At 39.0% G+C, this 26,538-nt stretch overlaps 1 protein-coding gene across 1 annotated transcript; it reads right to left on the bottom strand.

Moving 5' to 3' along the window:
* Positions 1-7,131: 7,131 nt before the first annotated feature.
* Positions 7,132-24,925, bottom strand: SLC35A3 (solute carrier family 35 member A3). Its single transcript, XM_030953792.1, has 8 exons — positions 24,840-24,925; positions 14,823-15,027; positions 13,827-13,981; positions 13,612-13,734; positions 12,324-12,495; positions 10,160-10,278; positions 9,544-9,677; positions 7,132-7,461 (listed from the first exon to the last, which is right to left on the bottom strand). Exons 2-8 carry the CDS (start codon positions 15,007-15,009, stop codon positions 7,371-7,373), a joined length of 981 nt encoding a protein of 326 aa, XP_030809652.1. The 5' UTR covers positions 15,010-15,027; positions 24,840-24,925; the 3' UTR covers positions 7,132-7,370.
* Between the last annotated feature and the right edge of the window lie 1,613 nt (positions 24,926-26,538).

Here is a 26,538-nt window from a genome sequence, read left to right as displayed (position 1 = left end):
GCTCCCTCCGTCCCTCCGGCGCGGCCGCCGCCACCCCTCACGCGCCCGCCGCCATCTTGCGCAGCCCCACCGCGCGCGCAGCCGGCGCTGCGCATCACGCGATCGCGCCATTGGCCGCGCGCCGGTCACGTGTGCGGAGCGCCCCCCCCGACCTGGGAAGTGCGGGCCGAGGCGGGAGAGCGGCGCCGCTGGGCGGCCCCTACAGCCTCCGCCGCTCGGCACCCCCAGCCGGACAACGCCACGGGCTAAAGCACCGAGCGCAGCCCCGCGGGAGCCTCATGTTCTCATCCGGTCCCCCCAGGCATCACCCGTCCCTCCCGAATCGAAACACCCAGCCCCGCTTCCTTCCCTCCTGGAGCTGCTGAGGCGCCCGGGAAAAAGGACCAAAGAAAGGCAGTTAGTACTGGATATACCTGACATTTCTAGAGCCTGAGTACACAAACAGATATAATCCACCCTAATGATCCAGCTTGGACATAGATATTCTTCTTTCTTACTATCAAGCTTTAAACTTAGCTTATGAAAGCTCTAACACCTTCAAAGGGGCAGGTCATCCCAGGTTCTGATTCACCACAGCGCCTGCAAGTAACAAGATAACAGGGATCAGCTTCCCCATAGCAGCATGCCGATTAGTGGAGAAAATCTTTTAGAAACATGTTGCTGGCGTTATTGGGTTTTCTGTGGCTTATAAATTCATCCGCTGTTGATGACTGGCATCACTAAGAAGCAACAACTGTCCATGCTATACCATTACATTCATGATACAGACACAAGCCTCCACGGCTGTATCCATGTATCAGCCTGTTCTCTATGTTCTTACTCCTCCATCTTTCAGCCCTCTTGCTGCTTATCTCCATCTCCCCAGCTCCTGTGAAATCCCCGTTTTCCCTAAAACCTCAGCTGCACAGGAACAGCTTTTTGTCCCTACCAACAGTGGAACTTACCCCTGAGGTACAGACCAGCACTCCAGCTCCCACCACGTTACCAAACGGGTGTCAATCACTCACCACTTAAGATCGTGTGGGCTTAGGTAAAACCCTTAGCCTTAAGATCAAGCATCTCTTATCTCAGCATAATGCACCTTTTAAGGAATTCAGGACTTGCCGATGCACAGCCCTACTCAGTGGATCTAGACAAAGACAAGCCAACTCCAGCGCAGAGCATTTAGTGGGTCTGGGATGTTTGCTATTATCAGTCATTTGTTGCAAGTATCAGGGTGTCACATGAAGTATTTGACAATTCTGTCCCACTTCTACATGAAAAGGAGAGGGGTCCGAAGATGCTGGCATAGTTTCAAGTCTGTTCATCAGAGTGCTGTTAGATTTTGGTGGGAAAGCCACACACAGACATGTAGGTGATGTGTAAGGGATTACATAAAAAGCCAACACAACTACAACGTCAGCAAAGCCATTTAGTAACTAGGCTGACAAGATGGTTTTCTATCCACAACTTCATATTAGACCAACACCTGTTACTGATGTCATTATCTCAAAATGCATTTAAGTATCAAGTTTGCTCATGTAGACAAAGCAGATGATTCAAATAATGAGAATGTAGAATAAACTCAAATAATGAGAATGTAGAATAAATTTGCTGTTGCTGTCATGAAATTAAGCCAGCTACATATTTTCAAATATTAAACTCCACTCACCTACACAAGTCCCGACATAATCTGCTCATTATTTAATTTATATATTAACATTAACCTTCATCTTTAACATTATTTAACACAGACTCCTGAGGAAGAGAAACATGAATTGTCTGTAACACCTAAACACCCACAGTGTTCAACCCTCTCTACTAAGTAAATACTACTACCTGCTAGCTGTAGAAGTCATTACCATCATTTTGGAAGAGGGATGAAAAAGGACAGAGTACTTATCTCCCTAGGGGTATTCCAAGGCACAGGCAGATGATGGTTTCACTATTTTCAGGTAAGATTCCTCAGGGAGTGCCTTTACACCAAGCTTGAAGAACAATGTCCCTAGATAAGGAATCATTAATTTGTTACCTAATAGCATAAAACTTTCAGTTTAAATCGTGTTGCATGTTAACATTCAAAGCAGGGCAAAATTGACAAAAGAAAGTGATAGAAATGAGATGTCCTGAAAACTGCTGGTGAAATGACCCAGTTTTATTATATGAGTCTGCAGACCAGGCAGAGAAACATGTTACCCATCATCTATAGAAACTGCTTGTGAACTCTGTTCAGGCCTTTGATATATTGCAAATTACAGCTATTCATGGCTCTTACAGTGTTTTACAGCCACACCCCACACTATAACTTGGTACGGATACTCAGGTGCTTCCTACCATCCCGGTTCAGGGCACATCTGGGGTTTCAAACCAGAAGAACATTGCAAGAAGTCATGACACAATGGTCAAAAAGAAGCATGTGCATAAGGCAAGCCTCTCCTTTTAACAAAGCTCTCAAACAGTTTTTAATCATATTCTTAATAAAGCCAACGCTTAATTTCAATCAGTTTATTACTGTAGTGGCATTATCTACTTATATAGAAGAAAAAAAATACCTCAACATGGATTAAAAGAAGGACTGTGTTAGGTCACGTAAGATGCATTCCAGTGCTCAGCAGTGTTAGACCAAAAAAAAAATAACCTTTTCCAAATTGCCTGGAAACACCATATATTAGAACTGTATTCAGTGTAATCACGCACAAATACCAACAAATAAAAAACTAAGACTACCTTAAAAATTTTGATACAATGTTTGAATAATATATTTGGGCTCATATATTCACAACAAGGAGAAAGTTTAAAAAAATCTAAAAAAATAATGGCAGCAAATACAAACATATGCTTAGCATATAAGCAATTCTTAATGAGCTATAAATCACTAATGAAATGAATATGGCTAATTACAGTCAGAATGATGATGGGAGACTGCAGACAAATTAATGTGTCACGTCTACTCTTGGATGCAAATGTGCAGCAGACATTCAAGAGCAAGAACAAGCACTGAATGGCAAGTCACGACACTATTTTTTCTTCTAGAAAGAGTTATAAATTCAGCTGAGAAATACTTACAAAAAGCTAAGAATTCAGCTGAACAGAACTTTGGATAGTAACTGAAGCAGAAGATACGATCTAATCAATTCCACATATTTTGTTGCATTTTGCCCCAAATTTTTCTTTATAAAATGTCTTAATTCTAGATACCTAAAAACATACAATGAGCTTACCTGGAAAGAACAGGACTCTCTTCCTATGGAAATTAATCAGCATTAAAAATGAAAAGAACAATTAAAACACAGGCAAGGAAACAATATTTGGACTTTCTCACAGTAACGCACCATCTTAGGTAATGACACATTACACATATATGGTATAATACCATGTTATACATAACTGTTACCTTTCTAATACACAAAAAACCCCCTTTTACTGGTTTTTAATAACTCATTCTCACAAACATAGATTTCAGATACGAAAGGAATGCATAATCCTCCTCAACACAATATCCAGCAAGAAACATTGTCACCAGGAGGAAGTGAGCAACAAATTCAAATTCAGAAAATGACAATTTCTTAAATACAACAGAACATGCAGGGCTGATCAGGAAATACATTCAAATATGAAAGTTAATGACAACAAAAACCAGAAGAAATGCAATGTTTCATGTATCAATTTAAAAAAATGAACAAAATCTATTACAGTATTTTGAATTACAGCCACAAAAATAAGTTAGAAACACACACAAAAGAATTATGTACTACTAAGAGCCTGTGAGAGGCCTGTATGCACATGAAACACAAGCAAAATGAGATTGTTTTGTCTTTTTGAGGAAAAATAACACAATAGTTACTAAAACATTGTAGTAAAAACCAAAGGTGTTACACTATAGAAGTCTAATCTAGAACATTAATCTACCCTTTACTGAAACAAATAGGGAGGTTTTCTTAAAGTTTGTCTAAAACAATGAAGTTGAATAAAACTGTACAATTATCTGAATTCTTTGAGAAAATACATTTTTGGGCACTTGTGGATTGCTTAGAAACACAATGTTGAAAGAAAAGTTTATCTTATTTTATTAGACTCAAGTTTTTTCACCACTGAACTGATCTATTTTGCTTTGAAGATAGTCCTAAGTTTATCATTATTTGACCATTTATCATGTATCCCAGAGATTCTCAAACAAAACTACCAAATATCCAAGTATTCAATAAATACTAGTACACCCAATATATAAGTCCGGAAAGAAAAATCACATAATTCAAGTTATTGCAAATAAATACGTAGCTATAACTTCTATAACTTTATAAATATTTAAACAAAATTCTGCTCTAGGTATAGGTTAGCCTCCTAAATATACAACTAAACTAACAAAACCATTGTCTAAAAGTCAGAAAATGGTTCAGAAAGACAAGTTTATTTTTGGGAAGTTAAGACTCCTACACCATTTGCTTTTAGGGCAAACTCAAAGCACATTATCCACTACCTCCCAAAACTCTGTGCTAGCTATTCCTCTTTGGTTAGTTAATGAGTTATAGACTTAAAGCTACTTAAAAAAAATAAAAATCCAAATACAGAAGTATCTCAGTGAGAAAATGTGCACGTTTCCCGATGCGAAGGTTACAGGAATCACTAAGCCCTCCTGAAATCCCTTCTGTTCTTACAAAGCAAGTGCTGCCTCCCCTTGTCCAGAGTCACACCTCAGAGAAGAGCCTTTCTGTGAGGAAACACAGATAAAAATGCAAATTCATTTTTCCTTTTCAGCAACAAGTCTGTGACGAGATCTATCCTTCTGCTGGAAAACTGAATTGGGCTGTCAAGTGAAAGCATGGAAGTCATTGATTTACAGACAGGAGCTACTTCCTTTACAGAAAGGAGCTATTTTCCTCAGTACAGCAGGCAGTTTTCCAAAGCTGCAGGGCATTCTATTCCAAAGCAAAGAGGGAAAAGGAAAGACCAGGACATACGTCTGGTCCTTCCTTTAAACATCCTGGCAAATATTGACAGGTGCACCTGAAACATTAAAACCAGGCTACATGTCACTGAGCTCCAGCCACACGTTAATTATTTGGCTTTTTTGGTCCCTTCCAGTACAACTGGCTTTAAAGTGTTCTCAACCTGCTTTTTATGTTTTTTGGAGACTTTTCTTAAGAAAGTAACCAATTATATCACTTGAACACTCCCATTACTGTGATTCACGAAATCAAAAGTATTACTGTGTAGGGCCCAACTCCAGTTGAGAGATTACTACCAACACTTCCCATCTCATTCCAGAGCCGTGCAGGTCCCATTCTGTGCTTGGCACCGCCATGAGCTGCTGCTCTACGCACACATCTTACCTCAGGCTGCACTGCAGGGGGCAATGCCTAAATGTGACTTTTCAAAGATTGTGCCACATTGAATGTTATGTGTAAAAGATTTAATATTAACACAGAATACCCATTTAGACAGCTTTGATTGCAAAGTAGCAAAGCTACTGCAATTACAACATGCTGGGACAGATTCACAGTTCAAAAAGCTTAACAAGCCCTAGGCAGAGCTCTGATATTTCTTTAATGTCTTGCTCTGATAAGACAAACAAACAAAACGTTGATAAAACATGTAATTGCCAACAGAAGAAAGAAACCATTTTTACTTGACTGACATAAGTGGAATTCTTCCTTTCCCATTTACAATACTTCACTAAGACACCTCAGAGCACTCCTACAGAATCTCCTTGTCAATCAGATGAGGTACTTTGGTAAACATTTGAAAACACCTTTCTATTACACATTTCTTTAGTACAAGACAGATGTGAGAAAGAACATGGAGGGGGTGGTGCCAGGGAACAAAGGAATAAAGACATTTTTACCACTTGCCAATCTACTGGTAAGGGACTCCCAAAATGCTTTTATATAAATGCACCATCACAGGTGTCACACAAGTCACCCGACATTAACATCCATTGTGAACCTGAAAACCAATGATTTTTAAGACAGTTTTTTTGTTTATTAGTTCCAGATTTTTTTAGTGTTTCTGACTATATGCAGATACTTCAAGTGTTCATAACAGTCTAATTAATCTAATTGCAGCACGGTTTCTTTGTGAAGTTTTTTTTTTTTGCTTTAAACAGAATAACAGCATGCTTTTATATTTACCTATTGCACAATTAATTGCTTTTTAATTATATTTCCTATTAAAGTAATTCCACTACTAGAACAAATTAGTCCAGAGAACCCATTTTGGTCTGTTGGCTCAAGGACTCTCAGAACAAAATAATAATTTAAAAAACCCCACCAAAACTCTAATTAAACCATTACATAGAAATATACAGAAAAAGCCTGGAAGAGTTCATGAGTAAACAACACTTGTTTAAAAAACACCTCTGTAATAAAGTACAGTACAGTATACAGATGCCATACCATAATATCTCCAGATGGAGCTGTTACAGACCATGATAATGCCTTTAAAATGCTTATTATGAGCTCTTTGTTTTTTTGAAATAATTGTTTAAAAAAAATCTTCAGAGGCTATTTAAAGCACAAAAACTACTTTTAAGGTTCTACCAAAAAGCTGATTTATAATCAGTAAAAAAAAAAAAAAGAATGAACATCACATCTGAGCAAGCAGCCATCACAACCCTACTGCTGCTCCCAGGTTAGCACAGTAACCTCCAGCCTGTGTTCCCAGAGTTATTCCATCTGCTCTAACACTACAGGCTGATGAAGGCTGGAGTATTCCTCCCTTTGTATTTCAGTGAGAATGTTAACATTCTTACAACAGTTTTATAGAAGCAACAGAATTAAAATACTATCATTTAATAACAGATTTCTGTTATTAAATCAGCTTTCTAAAAATATAAAAATATTTGATATTGTGAAAGTGTCTTTCAATCATACTTCAATTTTCAGTTTTAATAAGGAGTACCTAATTAGAACCATGACATTAGAACTATGACTTTCTGCTCGTTTCACGTAAATAGACAAACAGTTAAAAACATATTTACTAAGATTAAATAGAATTGAATAGCAAAAACATACAATCTGACAATGTTATCGTGTGCTCTTTCAAAGAGTGCATAGGACATATTTCTGCAGCAGTCAATACAGTAATTCTTGTGATGCAATCTCAGTCAAAGCTGTAAACATTCCTAATTGTAGTTTCTTGGAAACTTTTGGTTCCTTTCAAGTTTTTATTAGCAAGTTGCACTGGGCATTCCCCTGACATCTCCCCCCCACCAGTTGCAGACAGCTTCACCCTCCACCTGTAACCCCTCTGGCTGTTCAGAACTACTCTTCATTTCTTCAATATATGCAGGGCAGCCATCCTTCCCTTGCAGTGCACAGTGACACTTCCCACATGCCAGTGCTAGCAAGGCCCCCAGTGCATGATCTCGAGAAGCAGGTTGATGAGGAAGTCTGCTATGCCTTAATGGGATTTCCTGCAGGTTTGGGATCATAACCATATAGAAAAGTAGCTGCTATTACAAGGATGGCTCCGAGGAAAAAGACACTGAATAGAACAGGGATGAAAAAAAAAGTTTTAGTTGATGCAAATTTATTTATGCAATACAAGCAAAAGAAAGGACATTTTTCCATGAGAAAAACAGAAAGATAAATTATATTTGTCCAATTTATAAAGAACAAAATAACTTGTATGTATTTATTTTAGAGGGATGCAGAAAGTTGTTGAGGTAAGAAACCTGTAACCACAAATTAATGTATCATTATACTAACATATTCTGAAAATTAAAATTACACTTTCATGGAATTTCCAAAAGCAATCAGATCAATCCTTTTTTTCTTAAACTTTTACCTAAAGATGTATAAAAATTGGAATCAGGAGCTGAAGAAAAACAGCTTCTGTGGTTACCCACCCATTCTTATATTACATACATCAAGTTGTTGGAGCTGTGTTTGCCTTGAAGTCCAAAGCTTATGTCAAAACAAATTACTGCTGCCCAAGAACCAGTTTGCAAGTCAGTATAATCTAATTTTTGTCAGATACAGAAAGATCTCGTGAAAACACAATAAAAGCATCTTTTCTGTTGTGACATTTTGGTCTTTCAAGTTTTTTTGATGGTTAAAGTCTGATACAAAATAACCGAAGCCAGCAGACAATCAGTACATATTTTAGAAAAGAATCTCCTCACACACATGACAACATCAACAATTTCATCTTCTGAAGCAAATGCTAAATAAACTGTGGCATATGATATGATATGATTGATATGATAATCCTTCAGAGAATACTTTTAACCTGTTTTGAGACATGGCCCCTTGCAACACATTCAAGCATTTAAGTACTTTACATCTATTACCCCTATCAAAACTGTTTGTGGATGTGACAGAAACAATTACACAGTTTCAGTTCAAATGCATTGTTAGCATAAGCAAGGTACTAAAGATTAAGTTTGATTAACTCAAGTTAGTCAAGTTTTATTAAATGGGATCGCCTCAAGTTCTACATTCTGCTACTTGGCTGTATTTAATTTTCAACGTTTGCAGAAGCTGTTAAGTTACTTATTAATTTTCCATTTGAGTACACAGAAATTCTTAAAACACTTTCTACATTTGTTTTAATGGGACAAATATAATCTACTTATAATTTAAGTTCAATGTCTTCCACTTTTTAAGACTAAACAGCTATTCAATTTCCTTTTTTGAATGCTTAAGTCCTGATAATACAGAATCACAGAAAGGGTAGGGATAGAAGGGATCACAATATTGCAAATATATATTTTTAGATAAAAATATGTTTCTTTGTACCAGACACAAAAGTCGTAAATACTATTCAAAATATTTTTGTTACGAGTACATGTAACATATGCAGAGAGTGTTGGTCAGTCATAACTAAAATCCTCTTCCTACACCTGGAAGTGGGATTATTCATTCTACACTCCATACAGGAACATGCACTGCCAAGACAAGCAGTGTTCTCAACCTACCCGTGTACAAAACCCATGGCACACAGAGCCACCACAGTCTGATCCCCAAAGCATCAGGACACTGTACGGGGCCTAGAAGAACGGAGCAAGCACTTCTTTTTCTTTCTCAGCTGTTCTCACTTATACCAAATGCGGCATTGCCTCCAGAAACAGCTCTGCCTTTGGGGTTCTGGGCACCCTTGGGCAACTCAGTGCTGCAGCGTCACCTCCATGGGTGAGTGACTGCAGCCACCTGTGTCAGAGCCTGTGCTGCAGGTGATGAAAGGCAGCACAGAGGGGATGTCCCTGTGCCGGGCCCTGCAGTGCGGGACACGGAGCGGCCGCAGCCCCTGGTCCCGGGCCCGCAGCGCCAGGGGCGCGGTGCCCGCAGGGGGCGCGCCCGGCCCGAAGAGCGGCCCCGGGCAGCGGCAGCAGCCGCAAGGAGCGCTGCCCCGAGCCGCGAGACCCCGAGCCAGCGGCTGCTCGCCCACCTGAGAAACTCCCTGTTAGCTACGGGATGGGGCTAAACTTTGATGTGCAAGCTGGACCTAGACATTCCGAAAGTGTGGCTTGGATGGGGTTTATTTTTATTTATTTTCGCATTTATATCTGGTAAGCCGTAAGTTTTAAACTATTTTTTTTTAGTATACGTGGAAAATAATTCTTACCTTGTAGGGACAAAATCTTGCAGCCAGAAATAGGAGATCAATGTTGACAGTATAATGGAGAGAGAAGTTGCAAATCCCTTTAAAATGTTGTCGGCATATTTTATAACAGCAGCAATCACCAGCCCTCCAAGTGCCTGGAAAAATAGCAGGTCTGGATTCACAAACTAATAATTTGACTGAGAGCATTTGTTTTGACACCATGCACCTACTTTAGGAAAAGCATTTATTTTAGATTAGGAATATGTACAGTTGACAATAAATATTGAAGGAGTAGTTCTTTCCCCATTAAAGAAATTGTTGATCACATTACCACCACTAAATGAGTGGAAATGCTTGTACTGTACATTTTTAACCACATGAGGAAGGGCATATAGAGAGATAATTTTAAACATCACAAAATAAATAATGCTTACATGCTTTTAATTTGCACAATACTTAATCACATACTTGCTATATACTTTCCAGATTTTCATTTCGATTATGATAATAATGATAAATCAGAGTTTCAACTGTAGAATTCTCAGCACCTTCAAGGACACCCATTAGTTTCCCCAGTTATTTATAGAAGAGTAAATCTCTGAGTGCCTTCACAGAAACATGCAACATGAGGTCTCACCTGTAGAACAACCACCACCCAAGTAAGTTTATTGTATCCTTGAAAAAATCCATTCTTTGACAGTTGTTCTCCATCATAAATGTAAACACCCATCAGTCCAAATATGCTACCAAAAAACCCTGAAAGTACAAGATTGGTTTAAAAGCTTCAGGTGAAAAACATGCAAACAGGTTCCTTTGTCCTTAAAGGCTGCTCATGCATTTCTGATTTTAAAACTGGACTGTCACTTGCAATACCATCACATCCAAATGCAATCAGTTTGCTGTTCTCTTTCAAAAGCTATTCTCCACATTTGAAACAAGTTTTGATTGTTTCCATAAAGATATCCTTATATACTTATCTTCCATTACTTTCTACTGGAATGGAGAGGTTTTTGTTTATGGCATATAGCAAAATTCACTTAAATGCAATTTCAGTTTTCCTGAAACTAGTCATGACTGAAGGCTGAAGTCACCCTATATAACCTGGAGAGAAAAACAGGGAAAACACTCAGTGGAATAGAAGGTCGCTGGCACACCAGGAGCAGCAATTAGCAGTTTGCTGATTCAGATAAGGATCTTTGAAATGGGATTCTCCTGAGCCAGTCTCAAACACAATGAATTTTTACTAGTAGAGACTTAATGTCAAAAGCAGAATCTGAGGTGAGACTATGGAGTTTTTAATTTGGTGAGTCCATTGTTCTTCTATCAAATGGGAACCTTTTCCTAATTCCTCGAGCATGTAAGCTGCTACTCTGTGACTGATGTCTGCTCTAGTCCCGAGCAGGAAAGGGGCAACACTTTTTTCTATTGCTTCTCTGTGAAAAGGTGATTTTCATCACATTTCTCAGCATCTGAAAAAGCCAGAATTGTTTTGAACAAAATAACACCTTCTGTTTGACAAGAAATCATTCTTTTTGTAGGCAAAATTAAAAATGTAGTTATCATTCAGATTAAACCATTTACCTGTATTTTCCAATTAATCTGTAAGATAAAGAAATACAATAACCTATTCATACATCCTTATTATAGTATTGGTGTGCATTAAAAACTGATTTTGAAAACAATTCTAATTTATTTTCCCATTACTTTCTACAGTTTTAATAATTGTCTATGGATATGAAAATGAAAACCTGGTTGGACATGCAGGTTTTTTGCTTGTGTTTTAAGAAAAGCTTTATTTCAGAGCTCTTGCTTATGAATGTCTGGCTAACACTTATGGTCATGTAAAAATGTTTTAATGTATTCAAAATTAACTTCTGCTTTTTTAACCGAAACCATTTATAATTAAAATACAGTAGTAGGAAAATAAAGGAAAAAAAGATGGCTTATTGACCAACTAACTAATTACAAAAGAAGCCACACCATCTCCTGTTCTTATAGTACTGTGCTACATTCTACCAGACTCACCACACAGCTCTGATCCACTGAAACATCTCATGACTTAACTTAACACTGTGGATTTGATCCCTAGTCCATCCTAAGGTGCTGGGAAGGTCAAATTCTGCTCAGAGCACTCATTCAAATATGCCATAAATAGTTTTTGCCTACAAAAGGTAGGTGAAGACTAGAGTGGTTAATATATAGTTAATATATGTTAATATAGGTGATGTGAATATAAGGTGATGCACACTGATAGGTGCACTGTAGGTACAGCTGTACAAATAGTTAAGATGAACTGGTCTTTTCCATATGCCTCTCCTCAATGATTATGCACACAAAAGAAACTGACCTTTGGTATTGAAACAACAGTAAATAATTACTTCCACTTTGTTCACAAACAAAGCAGATTTTATAGCTTGCACTTTTAATACAAAAAGCTGCCTACCCAGGCATGAGAGAAAAAAATACGTTAATTTTAAAACATCTCAAAACACTGACTTGGAAATGTATTTTTTTTAATATTCCTATATTCTCTAAAAAATAGTAAAAATATTTCAATTAACAGTTTCTGCACAAAATGTACATTATCTTGATCTATTAACAAAGTAAATCAAGAACTAGACTGAAATCAGAAAGTAATGGCTATAATCCCCTCTAGCAGAATTTGACTTTTGGTTTTAAAATAACATATATGCAGCATACTAAAATGTTGGTGGTATTTTTTATTAATACATTTATTTTGCACAATTGTCATAATGCTTCAGAATGCAATATCTCTAACAGATGATTAAAATTAAACTTACCAAGCTGAATGTTTCTGATCCACACAGACTGCTTAGTTTCCTTTAAAATTTTCTCAAAATAAACTCCAGCAAATCCACTAGAAAAGCACGCTATGAGAACTGCAATCAGGCCTACAAACTGTGATCCTGCTGAGTGCTCCTTAGCAGGTGTTGCTTGAGAGTCTGAAGGCCACTGGATGTAAAAACAATTACATAAAATTCACTGATAAAATCAAGTCATGAGAATCTACAAAATGCAAATTTGTTTTCCACCAACAGCAACAGTTACTAAATACAGACAATCACATACTTGAAAAGTTTTGTATTTTGCACCATAAATACTTTTAAAGGACTGCAAAGCTACAATTATTTTCCTATGTATCTGTAAGGAGTAAAATTGTGCCAGAACTGGGAGAATACTCATTAATTTAAACAGCTGCAGGATTTATATTTTATAAGCAAGAACTGTTTTTGAATCCCAGCATGACTTATCATAGTCATTCTCTGCCACCACCTTGTGCCATCCAACAGTTGTTTACCTTACAAATATAAGCACAGTTAGGAAACTACTTACACCAGCTGTCTTTAAGGTAGGATGAATTGTCTTTTTCATATGCCCCTCTTTGGTGATTGTGCAGACCAGTTAAATCTTGCAATGTGTCTAAGTCTAACTGAATAAAATGCAATGCCATGGACAAAAACTTTCTGAGGAGTCTGTTAAATACTGTCAGAGTATTTTGTTCTCATTTTTCATTATTGAATTTAATCACCGTATCTTTTTTCCAAATCTTTAAATTTTAAAATAAAAGATTTCCAGGTATACTAAAATCTGCTAAAAATTCTTAGAATAGTCTCTCCTATGATCCTGTCCTCTGAAAACTGTGAACTCTGATACCTGCACTATTGAGAACTGAGGCCAATTTAAGTTTTTTAAATTAGTCCAAAGTAAATTTGCCATGCTGAATCCATATGACAAAGTGAACACAGCCTGTACTGGCAAGAAGATCTCTGAATTCCTAATGCCTGAAGAAATGTGCTAATAAAATGGCTATCATTATTACTTGCAGGTTGCTCCAGAGGCCCTGTCACATTCTATAGTAGAGCACTGGGTTGCAAAAGAGGTGTTATCTTCTGCCTTTGAACCACTTCTGGTGTCCTCCAGACCTGGCCAGCTGTGATTCGTAGCTCCTGACTATACTCTGGTGCTCGTGTGCAGCTGGTAGAATCAGAAAGCTGGATAATCAGTATAGAAATCCATGCTTCTTGAATAAACACATTAAAACCCCACAAATCACCTGCTAATATTTACCTGCACAAATGCCACTCCTGTCATCAATATTACTAGTGACAGCCACTGGTATACACCCAGTTTCTTGCTCAACATGGACACAGAAAACAATGCTGTGGTGAGAATTTTCAGTTGATATGTAACCTAGAAGAACCAGAACAGTTACTACTACCATGCCACAATTCATGGGTTGTTTTTTTTTTTTAAACTTACAGAGAATTCCAAATATGCAATACCTGGTATGTGGCTGCATCTAGGTTCGACAATGCTACATATAGCAAGTTGTTCTGAAGAGTGTAAATTCCTGAAGGAATAGCAAGTTTAAGGGTTTCCATGGGTTTGTTAAGGATTTCATCACGTAGCACTCTGTTCAGAGTCCGTAAATTGCATTCTACCCAAAGAAACAATAAAAGAAATAGACATTCACTAAAAGGAAAGTAATGGAAAAAAGAGAAACAGCAATATTCTGTTCTTAAACTGTTGCCCCTTTTCATAGCTATCACTACACCAAGACCTGAAAATACCATCTATGCTTGTTTCACAGGCCTTGTATATTTCCTTATGGAAATATGCCTGCAAGTGTCTTCCTGCAGCCTGGAATATCAGAATGAAAACAATTATTCAAAATAATTTGAGTTAAACTTATTGAAACTCTATGAATAACTTAATATATCAAAGAGTACCACCTAAAAAGTGCACATTTAGAACCCTACAGAGTCATCAATATTTATGAATAGACAATGACATTTTTAAGCTGTTGAAAATCAAATGGAAACCAGATAAATTCAGTTTTAAATATACAAAATAAAAACTAGAGTAAATGTGAATATAGTTTTCTTTTTTTTAGCTTTAAACTATGATTCTTCCTGTAACAATGAAATTGCTTCTTCCCTTCTGCATCTGCTGTTTATCACCAGTTTCTAAATTATCATTCATCCTTTGGACACACTTGAAGCTTTTCATTTTTTCCTACTTCTACATACAGATTTCTTAAAATGCCTGAGAAAACACAAACTTTGAGATGTTAACATAAAATTCATTCCTGCCCTCTTCAGTATCCATTCTCTCAAGCAAATACGCAGTATGATTACTGTCTTTCCAAGACTATTTCTTATACAAGGAGAAGGGAAATGCTTTGTTGTATGCCTGTACTCACATGGCTGCTTTGCAGTTGCCACTACAATACAGCATATTGATTAGGAAAATTACTTGGTGCAAAATTTGACACATACTGCTGTCTTTGTAGACTAATAGAACACAGGCCAAAATCTTCAGAAGTTCAGCAATAACTACTGCAGTAGAGGATAAGTAACGAGGTCCTTCTTCTTTCAGCGTCCGAGAATAGCGCATGGTCAACACTAAACTTGTGGTCTGAAAAACCAGGATGCCCAAGGAAAGGTACTTTAAATTGGCAGACATTTCTTGACCTTTTCCTTTCTGAAACAGAAAAAAAGAAACAAACCCAAAGGTAATATTGCAGATATTGGGAGTCACTGATTTCTTTATGTAGGTGAAGGCTCAGAAGGTATTTTCAAGGTGAAATGTTTTCTGCTGGGGTACAGCAGAATGCCCAGTGTTCCTGCTGCAGTGAGCTGTTCCCAGACTGAAGAGATTTTCCCACTCTTCCAGCTCTCCCAAGGCTGTCAGGTTGCAGCCTCTGCCTTGCCAGGTGGCACCGTGCCAGCAAAAGAAGGGTGAGGGTTGGGCTGCTTTAAATGAGAATGAGAGGTATGGCTGGCAGTGAAGGGAAGGGAGAGTTGTGGGAAAGCAGAGTTGGAGAGGAAGACATGGGATGGAGAAGCTTTAGGGGAGGCAGCACTAAACCTGTCCTGCTGATTATCCTGCCCAGAAAAAAATTCATTGAATATAGATGACTAGGTGACTGCAACTGCTTTCTCAGGCTGCACTGACTACCACAAACTTCATGTTGGTACAGCTGTACCATCCTCATCTCTACCATGTTGATGCAGTTTTCTTTGCAATTTGTCACCAGTTTAAAGGATTTTATTTTGCAAGCACAATATATGACAAGGAGATATAAAAAAAGCTTGCTGCTACTCAGACTATCATATAATTTTTGTTATGCTTCATATAAAGAACTTTCATACACAGAAACTAATGCTTTCTATAAAAGATTAACTTCTACTCCCTTCATTGCCCATTTATTCAAAAACAGAGCCATTTTTTATAATGTCAAAGCTAAATCAATAACTAGAAGTTAACAACTATGTTTACAAGCAAAGGAAGAGTAACAAGCCAAGACAATGCATGTAGTTCTCAATTTCAGAAGTCAAGACACAGCCCAGCTGCTGGGTGCATATGGCAGAGCTGTCCTCATGTTTTACACCAGCAGGCACACAACTTCTGACTCATTAACTACAGCTTTGTCCACACTGCTCAAGGATGTGCTGGTACCTCTAAGTATTTGTGGCTAGAACTGAAGCAGTTTCTTGCTAACTGCATTTCTCTAGCTTGAGATGCATTTCATTGCTGGTTTTGTAGACATTTGGAGAGCTAAACACTTCAAATATTTCTGATTTGTCCTTATCTTGTCTCTAAGCATTTATAGATTTTCTCCGGTCAAATATTCAAAGTCAAATTATTACCTATGCAACACTTCAAAGACATTGCAGTAACCTGCAAACAGGAGTGAATTATCAACAGCCACAAAGATATGAAGTACACACTTGTATCCTACACAATAAAATTGTTCATCTCAAAAATCATGCCTTTGTAAAAATATTTGTAAAAGCATACTGGCAAGTAAAGAAGAAAAAGATGCCAGGATGCCAAAACTAAGGAAGAAACACACAAGGCTTCATTACGGAATCTTAATAGGAGATACTTTTGTATGAACTATAATCTCATTTAACTCCTGAAGAAACAAATACTAAAGATGCAACTGCACTGGAGCAATATGAATCAGACAGAAATATAAACTATGAAGGAGAAGAAAGCTGCAGACAATACTCAAGATTTGCTGTTTTCCACTGGTTCTGGTGAAATAATCCATTACATGAGGGTGTTAACTGTGGAATCATGCATCCTAAACAACAAAACTGAGATGATCTGCTAGTTGAAGAACAACAACTCTGATGCATAAATTTGCTACAGCTGAGAAGAACTAGGAGAAGAAGAACAGTTCCTGCAAAGTGATGAAGTGACATGCACATTCAGAGACCATGCTTTCTGGAGAGGTACCAGCAACACAGAGGGAAAAAAAGGTAAAGAAAAAAAAACCTACTGAGAGAAGACACAGAACTGAATGTTACTAAAAGGCTTGCCTATGATACCAGAGAAAACTGACATTTATGTGAGCCAACTTGAACAAACAATTTCTTTCACTGTTCCCATCTACCTCATTTTTTAGTATTCAAACCTGAAAAACTGGAAATAAAGAGCAACATATTGTTAAGACAAAAATTTCATGAAAGCATATATACAGAGAAGTCCTTAGAACTTTAAGTTGTAGGTTTTTAAACTTGTTTCTGGTTGTTTTTGTTTGTTTGTTTTCAGTTGTCAAAATGCTTTTGAACACACATATCCCTCCTGACTCGAACCCAAATTTCTGCATTCTGTCAGCCTGTGAAATGACAAAGGGTTTTACCAATGTTAAAAATCATCAGATATCAATTCTGTAACCTTCAAAACAGATAGTAATATTAAAAATAACGTTCACATTAATTTCTTTGTAAAATACAATCATCTATTTATGAAGCAGCGTAAAATGTAATTTTAAAAGTAAATCACAAGTATGCTAGTGAGCAAGTACTAGAGCATTCAGCATGAAAATAAACCAACAAGCACAACACTTTGATAAGCCCATAAACAAAGCCATAAAGAATGCATACCACATCATTATTTTTAACTTCTGTCTTCTCTTCCTTGGAAGTCATGATAGAAAAAGGGAACTTTCTCCAAACAATGTATCTCCAAAAGGCACCAGTAGCAGGAAATATTTCCTGCTAATGCAAGGAAATCACAAATGCATTTCAGAGTTCCAAAAGTGCACACAGAAGGGAACCTAAGTGTCCAGCATGATAGCTGAAATAAGGGTATTTTTTAAAAGTTGTCCTGTCAGTGGTCAACAAGACAGGCTTGTAGACAGCAAGTCTGTGAAGTTTCATGCTGCACTTACAAGCTGGTTCACCAAGCAGGAACTAGAGTTCTGAAACGTACACATGCCAATAATATAATCACTCCTAAGCACACAGAACACCTCATCACCTCTCCTGGTCCCTTCTCTTTTAAAAGAGAAACTTATCAGCTCACAGACCTCTCCCGCAATATGGGAACAATCCACAAAAGGAGCAAGATATTGAACTTTAAAGAGTTGGGCTGCCTTCAACGGCAGTCTCATAGCACCTTTAGATTTACAGGTGACTATCAGAGGTGTAAGAGCTCACTTGTAGCCAGGAGTTCCTGCTACCCTCCCAGCAGCAGCCTGTGCAGTCACAGAACAAATGAACTATTGCCTTCAGTAACAGCCCACATCTGGATTGTCTTAAACCAACAATGGTATCGAAGTTCCCACTGAATTTCCTGTACAGAGCTACAATTCAGGTTTCTCACTGGACTTTGGATGCACTGCTCAGTACTCTGCAGGATAAATCTGGTTGAAAACTGAGATTTAGGTTTGCTCATTCAAAGACTGGAAGTTGAGTGATGACATGAACTCTGTCTTTTGAACTGCACCTTACACTGGGATGTGCAAAGGACCTGCAGTTCCCTGACTATAATACTAAATAACTCATCTCAGGGACTGGGCTCGTTACTCTTCTCTTCTGTTAGTCTGTGTTAAAAAATCAGTTCTTTCTGCGTCATTTCTTAGGTGTGCCAGAGCCACACCCTGCAGCCACGAGGAAGGCAGCCCACACAGGAGCCAGTACACAGGAAGCCAAGGTGGCATTTACAGCCACGGAACATTTGGATTCAGTACTCACAGCTGCATAAAATTTGGATTCTATGTGAAGAGCTGTTCTCCTTGAAAGTAAAAAGGAGAAGGATGCTGGAAAGGTTTTCAGAACACAAACCAAAGCAAAGCAATCTATACAGGAAGTAATACCTTCAGCTCAAAGTACCATACTGCCCAAAGTCTGAAGAATAACTCTTCAAAAGAAGCAGTTTTTTTAAAGTGGAAAATCATATATTTCCATCTCATAATATTAATTCAAAAATGAATACATTTCTGACTTGCAGATTTTCATCTCCCTTTGTAATACCACCAACCCAGGCTAAAACTCAATATTTTACATTTTATTTTTATTTCATCCCTACACTTTCCCTCCTAAAGTAATGGCAAATTCTAATATTTGCAGATGAAACTAGGCCATAATCAATTTGACTTAATGAACAGCACACCAAAACTCCTTGATATTATTCAGTGTTTACTACAGAGCACTAAGATTATGGGACTTTTCTTAACCTTAAGATTTTGACTTTTAAAGATCTGATGGTATAAACTTCTGAAGTTTTCAGCTGTAGAAGTATCTACTGTTGCAAAATTTTGCACAAAATTAAGGATTAGTTTATGAACTAATTCTATTCTTAACTTTGTAGAAGGACTCAAAATCTTTGTAGAAGGACTCAAAATCAGAATTACAGGGAGTATCAGAGAAACTTAGAGGAAAAACTCTGAGCCCCCAACATTATTGGAAGAAGTAGATTAAAGACAAGAAAAAAACTAACAGTAAATTCCAGCAAGTCTCACAACAAAAAAGTAAGTTAAATTCACCAAAAGATTTGACAAAAATAACCTCTACTGGCAACTACTTCTTTACTTCTCCATACCCCATCACAAGTAAAGTTTAATTTAAAAAAAGAAAAATAAACTAATTATTATCATGCTCCAAATCTTCACAGTGATGTCATTAGATGAATTAAATTCCTTCCAGCCTAGCTGTGAAATGTTTTTACTGCTGACAGTTTTTTAGAGTAAAAAGGCCAAGTTACAGGAGTTATTTTTCTCAGGTCTTATTCCATTTTATGACTAATCAGTTTAACATTGCTCAACCAATAAAAGGCATTTATTGGTTGAGCAGTGAATCAGTTAAAATGCAAAGCCCAACACAGAAGTAGACAACCAGCCTCTCAAAACTGCCAAAGGCAAAGTTTAAATTTTCTGTGCTACTACAACAAATTCTCCATATGGGGTCTGCTGAAAAATAAACACTGATTGAATCTGCCTCTGTGTCATTCCAATGGTACGTGTATGGACACACTTCCTGAGCATTTGCTTTAAAGTTAGCATAAGAGATTTAAGAAACAGGATGGTGTTCTCATATTTCTCCAGTGAAATATGAACCTAGTGCTAACACCACACCTATACAAATACAATAAGCTGTCAACAAAGGAAAAGCCCAACTAGAAAGTGGAGTAAGAGAGAACTCACAGAACCTGAAAAAACTATCTTTATCAAAATTCCTTCTATGCTTTACTTACTTTCTACACACATTGCCCTCTTCCCTGTGCTGGATAACACACAAGTAACATCATTTTCTGCAACACAACTACATTCCTCAGAGAAAGTTCTATTCCATAAAGATTTTTTGAGTGAATATAGCTTTGTATTTATCAGAAGTGGTATAAAATACAACATATACTTTAAGTATAGAAATAAATGGAAGGAAGAAACCTCTTGAAGTTCAGCAAGGCCAAGTGCAAGGGCCTGGGTGTGGGCTGGGCTAATTCAGGAACAGGCTGCCCAGAGAACTGGAGAAACTGGAGAAACTCCATTACTCATAAGTGTTCAAGGCCAGGTTGGATGGGCTTTGAGCAACCTGGTCTATGGAAGGTGTCCCTGCTCAGGGCAGGGAGTCAGAAACAAATGATTTAAAGGTCCCTTCCAACCCAGACCATTCTGTGATTTTATGACAAATATCCCACATGGTACAGAGGGTGCATAGACCTCTCCAAATCTAGTTAAGTGCTGCTGAACTGCATTCTGAAGTAGATTTTACAGACACACAAATAATTTAACTGCCATATTTGGACTGCTAAAATTTGACAATACATTTCTTTCACCCCACACCACCACAAGACGAAATCTGTCATGTCACTGTAATTGTAGTAATGCATGTCCTAAATATTTTGTATTTCTCATTTTAAAATGTCACTACTAGGTTTTCCATTTTCCTCATACTGTGAACAGGTTTCTTATTTGATCCCTCCCATAAGTTATCTACAATTGTCAGCTGTTCCTCCCCAAATACCTGGCATTTTGCAACTAAATCACTGCAAATAACTTCATCATTTTAAAACTTACCTTACTCTTTCTTTTGTTTTCCAGTTTGTTACTTATTTTTCTTGCTGGAGACATTATAAAGTGCACTAAGTACACTATGAAAAAACCAAAACTGTGCTTCTCTTGGAGTTTGTACAATTCTTCAGAAGTGTGGTTAAAAGCAAATCCTCTGTTCCTTACTCTTTGACAGAAACTGAGGAACAAAGTTTTTTTGTCATATGAAAGTTTCCTTAAGGCAGTATTTCCAATTTCTCAATTTACATTAAAAAAAAATCTTTACTGAAAAGAAGTAAAAACATAACTGCATTCAAATGGTATTTTAAAGACAAGGTGATCAAGTAGAACACAGCAGATCACTGCAGGACCTTGCTCCTGCAACGTCACCTTGCTCCCTAGGCACAACCGTATCTCGTGTGCTGCTTTGGCTGGGGTAGAGTTCACTTTCTTCACAGTAGCTGGCAGGGAGATGTGTTAGGGATTTGTGCTGAGAAGTGCTGACAACACAGGGACGTTTTTACTATTGTTGAGCAGGAATTACACTTTTCTGCCTCCCCCCACCAGTGAGGAGGCTGGGAATGCACAAGAAGTTGGGAGGAGCACAGCCAGGAAAGCTGACCTCGAGAGACTGCAGGGATATATCCCAGACCATATGGAGTCATGCTCACTACATAAAGCTGGAAGAAACAACGAGGGACAAGGTTCAGAATATGCTGTTTGTCTTCCTATGTCACTGTTCCACATGCTGGAGCCCTGCTTTTCTGGAGATGGCTGAACACATTCCCATGCAATGTGGTAAAAAAATGCTTTGGTTTGCTTTGCTTGCATGTGCAGCTTTGGCTTTACCTACTAAACTGTCTATGTCTCAACTCACAGGTTTTCTCACTTTTACCTTTCTGATTGTCTGCCCCATCCCACCAGGGGGAGTGAGAAAGTGTCTGTGGGGTGCTTAGCTGCCAGCTGGGGTCAAACCACTACTCGTGGCCATTTTAAAACCGTGCAGATGGTTTTCAAAACTGGCAAGTGCACCTAGGTTCAGAACAGTTACACATTAAATGGTAACTGTTAAAGATCAACCAATGATTTCTTCTCAACTTTGCTCCAAAACCTTGGCTTCTGCCAAAGATAGTGGAGGCTGGATCAGTAATTCACTGGCCATTTGTATCACTCAACCAGGAAATTCCATCACTGCCAAGTTTAACAAAGGGAATGCAATTCCATATTAACTATAAACTAAAGTCTCATTTCAGAGAATGCTATAAATTCCTTGGGACTCAGGCAAGGTTTTCTTACGTGACAGAAAACTGAGCAGAAAGGGAACGTGGGCGAGTTGTTTTATGAGCTCCCAAAAGTTTCCTGTTTGTTTCTTTCTTTTGTGGGGAAAAAAACAGCATTCTAATCTATGTATCACGCAGGAAGAGTAAAGCATTGTGAATCTTAAAATGTGGAATCTGTGGCTAAGTGCTCTTTAAGCCCACCACCCTTATCCTTTACACCAGACATAAGAATCCAGAGATCACACTTTTTTGGCTGATGAAAATTTGGTTTGATGAATATTATACAAATCACATATTGAGTACAAATATTCTGCGTTCCAGAAATTCAGGCCCTCATTGAACTAAATGTTAACACCAGCATTTTTTGTAAGATAAAGACTTCAACTCTGCCCAGTAGTGCAATAGTTTTATATTGACATAACAGTCATTAAGCCAAACTGCCTGCCAGCACAGAAATTTGATACAAGCTGCCTGAACTGCATCTCATTTTCACACAGTACATACACTGTGCTCATTATATAGATCACAGCACAGATAGATCCCAGCAGCCACACTCAGCCTCTGCAAGCAAGGGGCCATTCAGTTCTCAGTTTCAGTGCAAATGCCCACCCCTCTTCAAGCACACAGGGGTGCAATGCCACGAACCAAGGGACTGCTGGAATGCAGCTCCTGCAGACGTATCAAGCCAATGAAGGAGCTTGATTTAAGGTGCTGAAAGACTGAACATTGAATCCAGCTGGGGTTCAGCTGCAGCTCACACTTATGCTATTTATGAATTACAAATCAAGTCTGGGTGCTCAAGGCAACACAGTGTGTCAAACACCTCAGTCAAGGTGACCTACTTGGAGTAGAATAACACAAACTAGATCCTCCAGGGAAAACCAATCTGTAGGCATTGCAGCATGCTAGTGATTACAAATAAAATGAGACAACTGAACTGCACTGAATGTAAGACAAGGTTCAGAAATCCAGTGGCAAATGTAAGACAATGTTCAGAAATCCAGTGAACTCCTAACTCAGAACCATCTGACATTATCATGCTGGATCCTGAGAAGTTCAGAGGTTAAGAATCTCTCCTCCCATCTAGAGACACCCTCCATTGATGTGATCCAGCTGTGCAGCCTCCTGAGCTCCAGCAAAGGCACGCAGCCCACACAGGAGCTTCAATACGATGGGAACTGAAGTAACCAGTGAAGAATAAGCCCAGGCAGCGAGCAATTCAAGAACAGTCTGGGAGGAATAACTGTGTCTAGCAAGCCTGTTCCAAAGATAAGTATGTGTTGTGCTCCCTGAACACTGCCAAATCCAGAACTGGTTTAAGGGGACATGTGACTTGAATTCCACAGGTAATTGGCACAGATGATCCCTGCCTTTTTCTCGTTGTTGCAAACAATAGCATTACCTGAATAAGGAATTAGGCTGTGCAGGCAGCCTGTGGGATTGTTGGAGGCAGAGTTACTCCTAACAATACATTGCTCTAAAGAAAGCAAATTTATACTTATTAAAACCAGTCCTTCCCCAAACCAGTACTTTTGCTACACATACTACTTCTACCAACCAGAACATCATGCATCCCAACCAACGGATACTTATCGCCCAGAACTGTGATTTTCAACCACAAGTTCTTCTCACAATGCCTAACAATGTACAAGGGAATAATGAACAACAGTTTCCAGAGGGAGAGACTATTGTAAATCACTTTCTTCACAACTGTCACCTACCTCAAACTCACCCAGCAGTCTGTAGCTCAACTCGGTGAGCACATTGGAAAGTCAAGTGCAGTGTCTGTGGAGAGAGTGCCTATGGAGAGAGGCAACCCCACAGATTTCAAGAAAAGCAGTCCATCACCTAATGTTAATTCCAAGGCCCACTTTGTCATTCTGCACATATGGTCTTTAAAAAGCAAACGTTGTCTTAGATCCCAATCCTCCTATGTAGAAACCACCATGAAAAATAAAATTTCCCACTGTGGTGCTCACTCAGATTTAGAAAGGTTTGTTGCATACATTCTTTATGTCCCAAATAACACACCCCTCTTTTGCTCAAAGCTATGTCAGTCTTCTTCACACAATCATTACCTTAAAATATTTTATCTGGAATCCAAGTCTTCCTCTCTCTGGTTTAAAACACAGTTTATAGGATTTAATAAAACAAAACAACTTCGGGTACCTTCTGATATTTATCTTTTATCTTTCAATTTATTCCATTATATGCACTATTACATTTGTTATCTTTCTATCCTCTGAGTTTCCGCTTAATTCCTAAGTGCTGTACCACTAGAGCGTTTCTCATTTCAAAAACTTGGTATAAAATTATGATAACCATGCAAATACTTGTAAAATGTGCATTTCTGTGAACTTTACATGGAGCACCACATCGCGCATAGTGAGCATCTCCTCAGCGGAGCACCAGCAAGGCAGTCACAACCTCAGCAGCACTGACACAGCTCCGGGCAGATCCTGCGCCTTCCCAACTTCACACACGGCCGCTTCCCCACAGCAACTCCAACTTCACCCTCTCCTCCCTCTTGCCCAAACCGCTCCATTTCCAACCATTTCTCTCGGTGTCCCTTCAATCCCACGCTTTCCCTCCCGTGCCTGCTCCCACAGCCCTGCTCCCCGCCCCATCCACTAACCCCAAAGGTCCCCCCCCCGCAGGCCTCCCTCAGGCTCCCCCTCACGCACAGCCCCGCACCGCTCCGCGGGGGCGGCCCGGCCGGGCTCCGCTCTCACCTGCGCGCCCGCTCGGCGGCCACGCTCGCCGCTCACTGCCGGCCCAGCTCGGCTCGCTCCGGCTCCCGGTGCTTCCGGGAGCCGCGGTCCCGTCCCGCAAAGGCTCCGGCTGCAGCCGAGCCCCGCCCGCTCGGTTCCCAGGGCCGCGGCTGCAGCGAGAGCCGGGAGCGGCCGGGCGGGCGCGGGGCCGGGGGCCCGGCCGTGTGAGGGCAGCGGCGCGGGGCACGGGCGGCTCCCGGAGCCCGCGGTCCCTGCGGCCCGGGCAGCGGCCGTGATCCGCCCCAACCGTGAGCGGGGCACTTCGGCAGCCACTGACACCCGCGTTTTCTATGAAACCCATCACAAATTTATTAGAGAATGGTAGGGCTGGTTCGAATTAAGGTACAGGCCTCTCAAAGAGAACATTACTGTGTTGTCCAAGAAACAAATTGTCCACCGAATTTTGAAGATTGTAAGCAGGCATAACTTTGTGCATCAATTGCAGGTTGATTTAGCGATGGCTGGCAAAGGGTAGTGCTGCACATCAAAACCGGGTGAAATCCTGGCCCCACGGAAGGTGGTAGGAGAACCTGGATGGAAACCTCTCCCACCAATTACAATTGTAAACCGTGACAGAAAAGCACGCTATTAACAATGGTCATTTTAATAGCAGGCACATGCTCAATAACACATTCATTAGAAGTATGCTTTAGGAGAATGCGCTTTGTTAAGACCAAACAGAAGGTGGCTCTGAGAGCTGCAGAAGAGTTTGCTGCAAGGTGTGGAACTGCTGCTGAACTCAAAAACAGGCCCTGGTATTTCAGCGAGCACACTCATCTACCTGCTTGTAGATGCATTCACGAAATTAACCTTTCAGATACACAGTGTATCACAGGTTAAACTAAATAGTTGAAAAAGGGAGCCAAGATTGTATTCGTTTTAAGAATTTAATTATTTTTCTATTCCTTCCAAGGAAAAAGGCTTTATTTTTCAGCACATTTTAGTTCATCAGGCTAATCTGGGGTTCATGTGCCTCATATGCTTCTTTACAGAACTCTAGGTATTTGCAGTTGGTTTGAATGGAGTTCATAATGTCTTTGATCTGTTTCATTTTTCTAATGAATAAACTTTTATTAACCCAAAAAATTCAGTCCTGTGAAGTTTTTGGTTTTTGTTTTTTTTCGCTTTGCAATCTCCATATTGAATTTGCATTTGATTACAAAATACTAAAACCAATACTCTGATACTACTTCAGTATCTTTTCTTCTGTCCCATGGAGAACTGCTTATCAAAAGTTTACATTAGCCTTACCTTATGCCATGATTACCAGGCACAGTGCTCAGTTTCCATATACAACAATTTACTTCACCTTGTCCACTTTGGTTAATAACCAAATATTTCCCTAAGTATTCATTTGTCACACCGATCATTTCATGTAGGTGTTCATCGCATTCCCTATTGGAAATAAAAACATATCCTATAGGTAGGGTACCATATGCTCTCGTAAAATGATGCCTAAAACACTGACACAACTAATGATAACTACTAATGACTAAACCCAGAGGTAAACTAATGAGGGACATGACATACCAGCTAGACATGCAACATAACAGCCAAGTAGCATCTGCCAACTTGACTTAATGGTATTTTTTTATACATTAAGTAATTAATAATACAGATTATAATCAGTGTTTAGGATGCCAAGTAACACTACAGAAGT

Source organism: Camarhynchus parvulus, chromosome 8, assembly GCF_901933205.1.
Source record: "Camarhynchus parvulus chromosome 8, STF_HiC, whole genome shotgun sequence".
NCBI classification, from domain to species: Eukaryota; Metazoa; Chordata; class Aves; order Passeriformes; family Thraupidae; genus Camarhynchus; species Camarhynchus parvulus.
This window is presented reverse-complemented; position numbering and strand designations above follow the sequence as displayed.

Coding starts and splice junctions, on each gene's coding strand:
- SLC35A3 (XM_030953792.1), bottom strand. CDS start 15,009: ATGTCTGCCAATTTAAAGTACCTTTCCTTGGGCATCCTGGTTTTTCAG. Junction 13,735..13,826: donor TAGATGCAGCCACATACCAG/GTATTGCATATT, acceptor TGGTTCTTCTAG/GTTACATATCAACTGAAAAT. Junction 12,496..13,611: donor CAGGAGTGGCATTTGTGCAG/GTAAATATTAGC, acceptor TTTTACATCCAG/TGGCCTTCAGACTCTCAAGC.